This window comes from Chlamydotis macqueenii, chromosome 12 (assembly GCF_036417535.1).
Source record: "Chlamydotis macqueenii isolate bChlMac1 chromosome 12, bChlMac1.mat, whole genome shotgun sequence".
In the NCBI taxonomy this organism is placed as follows: Eukaryota; Metazoa; Chordata; class Aves; order Otidiformes; family Otididae; genus Chlamydotis; species Chlamydotis macqueenii.
The window spans coordinates 2,033,570-2,039,569 of NC_141567.1; the positions used below are offsets into that span (position 1 = coordinate 2,033,570).

Sequence of the window (6,000 nt, forward strand, 5' to 3'; positions counted from 1 at the left end):
CCGCAAACTCGAAATACCTGGCTGTGCTGGACTATGTGCTAATGGCACGCTAGCCTCACACTTGTCTGAAAAGTGATAAAACCACCCATCTTGAAAGCCGGGCTTTCAAGATCAATGCAACTACTACAAAGGATATATTTTAATGGGCAAAAGAATGAGTGTTTCCAACTGTTTTTCACCCAAGAGAGTATGAAAAAATGTCTTACTGCCATGCAGACTCAGCTTGCTACAACTCACTAGGTCAGCTCCTGACACCAAGGCCACAAGCTCAGTGCACAGAGGTTTAAAAGCAGCTCCCTTCAGGAGAAAGATGGGCTTTGGCAGCAGTGAGCCAGACAAGGCAGAGAGGAAGGTCCTCTGAAGGAGCCATTCTCTCCAGCACAAGAAACAATCAGATGGTCTGAGACTTGCAGGTTTCTCAGGTGGAAATTACTTCCTGCTCCAGCAGAAGAAAACAAGAAAGAAAAATCCTGCCAACATCAGAGCATCACACTGAAATCCCTGAAGGCCTCTCCAACATTTTGCTGTCTGCCACAGGTCCTTCCAACAGAAAAACCTGAAGCCTGAGGTGTCTGTCACATCATCTTACAAATGGAGCACTTGGAAAAGTCATACACACTGAATAAATACACAAGCAAATAAACTCTTCATTGTTTAATAATCTATCAGAAGATAAAATGTAGTATGTATATTTCCACTTCCAAGCAGATAAAAATGACAGCAGGAATAAATTGGGTATTCTAATTCCTTAACCCTACAACAAAGAAAAAAAAAATTTTTTCTTGTTCTGTCTTAAAATAATCCCACCTGATCACGACAGGAATTTGCTGTGTAGCCCTTATTGCCACAAGCAACGCTCCTGCAAAGCTCAAGCACTTTTACATCTAAAACTTGCTTCATCTCGTGGCTACAATAGCTAATTTTGGACTTACCCTACTCCTGCTGGGCCAGAGTCATCACTGGCATAGCTCCACTGTAATTCAGTCCACTGATGCATTACAGACAATGCACAACGTGATCTAATCCTTAACGATGGTTTCCCTCTCTTCCCCCCCCAACATACTTATTTGGCTAAATAGTAATATGACATGTGTAGAATTATTTAAAAAACAAAACAAACCCATACTAGAATTGTCTTGCACACGCCAATTTCAAATGACACAATAATCAGATTCACAGATACATTAGGACAGACAGCACAGTCCAAAGGAGAAGACACAGCTCTTGAAGTCACAAGGCCTGGTTATAGTTCCAGCCCTGCCACTGACTTCTAGACAAGCTGTTTCACATTGCCCCGCCATTCCCCAATCTCTGAAATACAGATATCAGCCTCTCAGCACACTGCTGCAGAGGGTCCAGCACAGGCTAACATAATCACACTCATATGGGCCTCTGTAATATACATATTAAACTATAATAAAAGTATATATGAAGTGCCATGTTTAAAAACCAGTGTCAAGGCATAAGGAGCTACCATCACAACACACTGACACTTCCCTCATACCAAGGTTTAAGATCTGCAGGATCCAGGCTCTGTGTCGTAAGTGAGCATGAAATGTTTTAATTTCTATATGGATTTCCTTTAACAGGGCAAGGTCTAGGAGAAACAGACATTCACTTCTGCACAGCAGGAACAGCCAGGACAATCTCTGGAGTTGATAATATTTATGACTCGTGACATCTGCTTGTGTTGTTACTTTTTTCTCAAGCTTTATTTTTCTAAATTAAAGCATCCTACTCCATACAACTCTTTGCTTCTTTTGAATCACAAAATATCAAAACCTTCCTCCCTTATCTAAAGCACCTTGTTACTAGTAAAAGACACACCAAGAGGCTTCACACTCTGCCCCCTAACTGGTCAGCATCAGCTGGACACAATACCAGGTCATATTAGCAGCGCTGCTCAAGTCATTTACTTCTTTTGAAATGGTAAATATTTCAGGGAAGTGGTTTAAATAGAGTATTATCTATGTGGAAAGCACACTGCTTACCAAGAACTTTAAAATATAGGTTTTAAGGCATTTCCATCAGGTGGTAGCTCTACAGGTTTTGATTTCTGCTTAACTAGTAACTCTAACAAAGGCTTGAGAGGTCTGTTTGTATTACTGGCCAAAATCTTAGCCACAGTCATTCACCACCAAAAAGATAAGGAGATTTTATTTTTCCTTTTAAAAAACCACCATAGTTGTTAGAAGAAAATTTTAGGAGTTCCAAATATCCATATTTCAAAGCTACTTGCTTCCCTTTTCATGCAACAGATGCTGCTTTGTCCTAGCTACTGCATATTAAATCATTCTGACAACCAAGAAAGCATACATTTGTTTGTGCGAGAAGCATGAATACACACACACAGAGATATCTTCTCACGCAGAAGCATACAATTATGCAGCATTCAAATATTTGGGATGAACTTTGGCCTTTGTTTAAAAAAAAAAAAAAGTAGCCTCAAACGACAATCAGTAACAGAATCGGCAGTCATCTGGCTGAGCTCACAGAAATCAACAAACCTTCAGCAATAAAACACCACTTGTGGCCAGCTATTTCAAAGTTACTTGGAATATTTTTCTTAGACGGGATACTTACATACATGCCCTTTATGATTTATAATGGTCTTACGGATCGATCTCAGAATAGAGGATAAAAATAAAGTTTATGTTAATTCAAAAAATGGAAAAAAAAATCAGTTATATTCACCCTCACATGCTTTTTTTTTTTTTTGCACTTCAAACAATCCCCTTCAGCTATGCCATTTGCATTCCCGATTTAAAAAGTAATTTGAAAACATATGCACAGCAGGGCTCTAAATCACCTCTTCAGAGCGGTATCTGTCTGGCTAATATGGAAGAAACCAAGCAACCCAAACAAAACCATTTTCCTGATACATTAATCAAAAGAAAAATCTTAATGTAACAGTCCAAGAGAACACGCTGAAACTTTTGACAATGAGAGTATCCACAATAACTGTAATCCAGAATGCTTCCAACTTTTTTTTTTTTAATCTCGGCTGGAGACATGTTTTCTCCCCTACATTCCCCTCTTACTTTATTCCTCTCTTGTTACTAGACAGTAATCCAATTCTGCAGCCAGTTATTATTTTTTTTTAACCGCACAGAGAGCCAGGAGAGAGCACGCAGGAGAGGACTAACCGCACCGAAGTGCGGCGGGGCTGGAAAGCAAAACAAGCCCTCTCCACGCCGAGTCCCTCGGGAGAACGCTGCTACCGAAGGGCCTCCCGGCACCCCCGCGGGACCCCCCACCCTACCTGGGGATGGTGATGCACTTGGTGTTGATGTTCTGCGTGGTGATCGCCTTCTCCAGCTCGTCCAGCTGCCCCGTCTTCTTCAGCTTCTTCACCAGGCTCTTCACCGCCTTCTCGCACCATTTCTCCTCCTGCCCGTTCTGCTCCCCTTTCTTCCAGCCCAGGAGCCGCTTGACGATGGGAGGAGTGAAAGGCAGGATGGAGGACATGCTGGCTCGCCCGGCAGGGCCCCGCCGCCGGCTCCGCGCTCGCCCCGCCGCCCCCGGCTCCGCTCCGCGCAGGCCCCGCCGCGCCGCGGGCAGCACAAAGCCCGGCCTCGGGCGGCGGTGGCCTGGCCTGGCCTGGCGCCGCTCCTCTCGCCCCGCCGGTGCCTCAGCGCCTCGGGCCCGCGGCACCAAACTTTGCCCGGAGTTCACCGCCTCTCCGCAGCGGCGGCAGCAGCTCCCTCCTCCCCCTCCTGCCCCGCTCTGTGTGCGCGGAGAGGCGCCCACTCCAGCTCATTCCCAGTCTGTCTCTCATGCAAATTGCCTGCTGGCCGCCCCGGCCCGGCTTCCACCCCCTCCTTCCCTCCCAAACACGCTCACTCACGCCGCCGAGGGAGGGCGGGGAGGCGGCCGGCCCGCCGGGAACTCCGCTCCCCCCCCCGCTCCCCGGGCGGGACGGGGCGCTCCCCCCACTCCCCAGCCCCGCTCCCCCCCCCCCCCCCGCGGCGTCGCGCACCCGCGGCCTTTCCCGCCGCGAGCCCCCTCAGGGCGGGAAGCTCCCCCCGGGGCCGCGGGCTCACAGGGAGGGACAGCGAGGCCATAAAAGCCCAGAATTGAGCAAAGGAGCGGTGCCTGGGACAAATCCCATGGAAGGGGAGGCAGCAAAAAGTAAACACAACCGACAAAATCCCCCCTCGGTGGGGGGAAGAGACGGAGAGTTCACAGGAGGGGTGGGATGGAGGCAAGCCTCGCCGCAGCTGTTTCCTCTCTGGAAAGGTGCGTTTCCACACAGCTGAACACAACTTAGCCGTGCTCAAGACAATCAGCAGCTTTTGTTCCAGCCCTTTTAATTCACTATTCCATTCCCTCATCTTTCCACCCCAAGCACCAGGTACCCGAATAATTTTTACCCTGTATCAGGCACAAATGACACTCTGGAGATGTTTACCACCAGACCTGGTCAGAAGTTCTCAGACGGAATATTTTTGTCAGAAGACGGCAGTTTCTTCAGATCTAGGTGTTTTGTAGAGATGCTTCGGGTTTGGCTGACTCAGGGTGGCATCCAGGTAAATTTCCAGTTTCTCACTTTCCATCGCTGGACAGACTGGGCTGTCACGCTCCCCAGTCTCTGCCATCGCCCCCTCCATGCCAAAAAGGGAGCCCAGGCCCTAAAAAACATGTTAATACAATGAATTTACAGGTCTCCAGTTTGCAGATAAACCACCCTGAAATGGTGCCGAGTGTAGCAGCCCGGCAAGCAGCAGGGAGGCTGGCGGCCACCTGCAGAGTCACCAGGTGCCTCTGCTGAGGCTAGTTCGTGTTTCTGAGCTCCAGCTGCTTCACAGCTGCCCAGGATCAAAGGGACAAAAGTTTTGGGGGACCCAGCTCCCACTTTCTGAGGTTTCAAGCTGAGATACGCTTCCCACTTTCCTCCATCCTATCAGACAGGATGATGATGAGCCCGAATTCACAGAGCCTCCAGGGCTGCTCAGCAGCTCCCAGACGCACAGGTTCTTGCCAACCCACATTCTCATATTCTAGGTTCCAGTGCAACCCAGTGGGGAGGCTCCTCGAAAGCCAGCATCCAAAAACTTCCCATGCCTTTGGATTCAAAGCAGCCAGCCATGCAGATTGCCTTGTGGCAAGTTAGGAACCTATGAGTTCAGACAGCGTCTGAGGCCGAAAGGCAACTGGCTTGGCTTTCACAGGGGTTTAAAAACAAATGGGGTATTTTATGCTAATTTGACACTACCAAATTTTGAAATATCAATATTGGGTACAATTAAATACTCCCTTCTCTATTTTTTTTTCCGCCAACGTGCTCATATTATTCCCCAACATGCATTCCCTGAGTGTCTTGAATTTTGGAGGCTCACCACTAAAATTTTGGAGCATTGCCCTGACCCAGTTTTTGGCTGCCTCGGTTGAGATGCCTGAAGTACAGAGATGTGGAACCCCTGTAGATGATCCCAACATCATTTGAGGAAATAGTTTCTCAATACCTCTAAAACAACGCAAAAAAAAATTGACACTAATTACACTAAAAGCAGGATGTCTAAGTTACTGACTGTTGCTAGTGCCATTGACTTGCTGCATTTTGTGTTTTTCTGAAAAGGCCTAGTTCCTGATAGCTGGTGATTAGTTAAGAATCTGAACTTTCATTTCAATTTTTCTTTTTTTTTTCACACCTTTAAAGAATAAACTGAATATGTGAACCAAGTGAAAAAGAGATGGTGAAGTTAAATATGTTGTTATGTAGAAATAAGTACTTACTACAATTTTAAATGTGGTGAAGTTGAAAGTAATCTTTTTTCTATTTTCCTAGTTCTTGGCCCAGCACGTTTTGCAACTAAAAGAAGCCCAGAAGACAACTGAGCCTGAAGGACTTGTCTCAGACCTGGCAAGTCAGTCACCTAGCAGGGTGATCTCAGTGCAGATTTCTGCTGGGGACTGTATCCATTTCTTTCTAACTGTTCTGGCTAGAAAATTGTGTGGACTGTTCCATACTTTTTTTCATCCAGAAAGTTTGCAGTAATA

The 6,000-nt window shown here is 46.6% G+C and overlaps 1 protein-coding gene across 1 annotated transcript in view; it reads right to left on the bottom strand.

Annotated features, from left to right (window-relative positions):
* Positions 1-3,833, bottom strand: part of SMAD3 (SMAD family member 3) — a 74,062-nt gene extending 70,229 nt beyond the window's left edge. Inside the window, exon 1 of the mRNA XM_010126781.2 lies at positions 3,263-3,833. Within this exon, the coding sequence (XP_010125083.1) occupies positions 3,263-3,468 (206 nt within the window). The 5' untranslated portion in view covers positions 3,469-3,833. The remainder of the gene's footprint in view (positions 1-3,262) is intronic.
* Between the last annotated feature and the right edge of the window lie 2,167 nt (positions 3,834-6,000).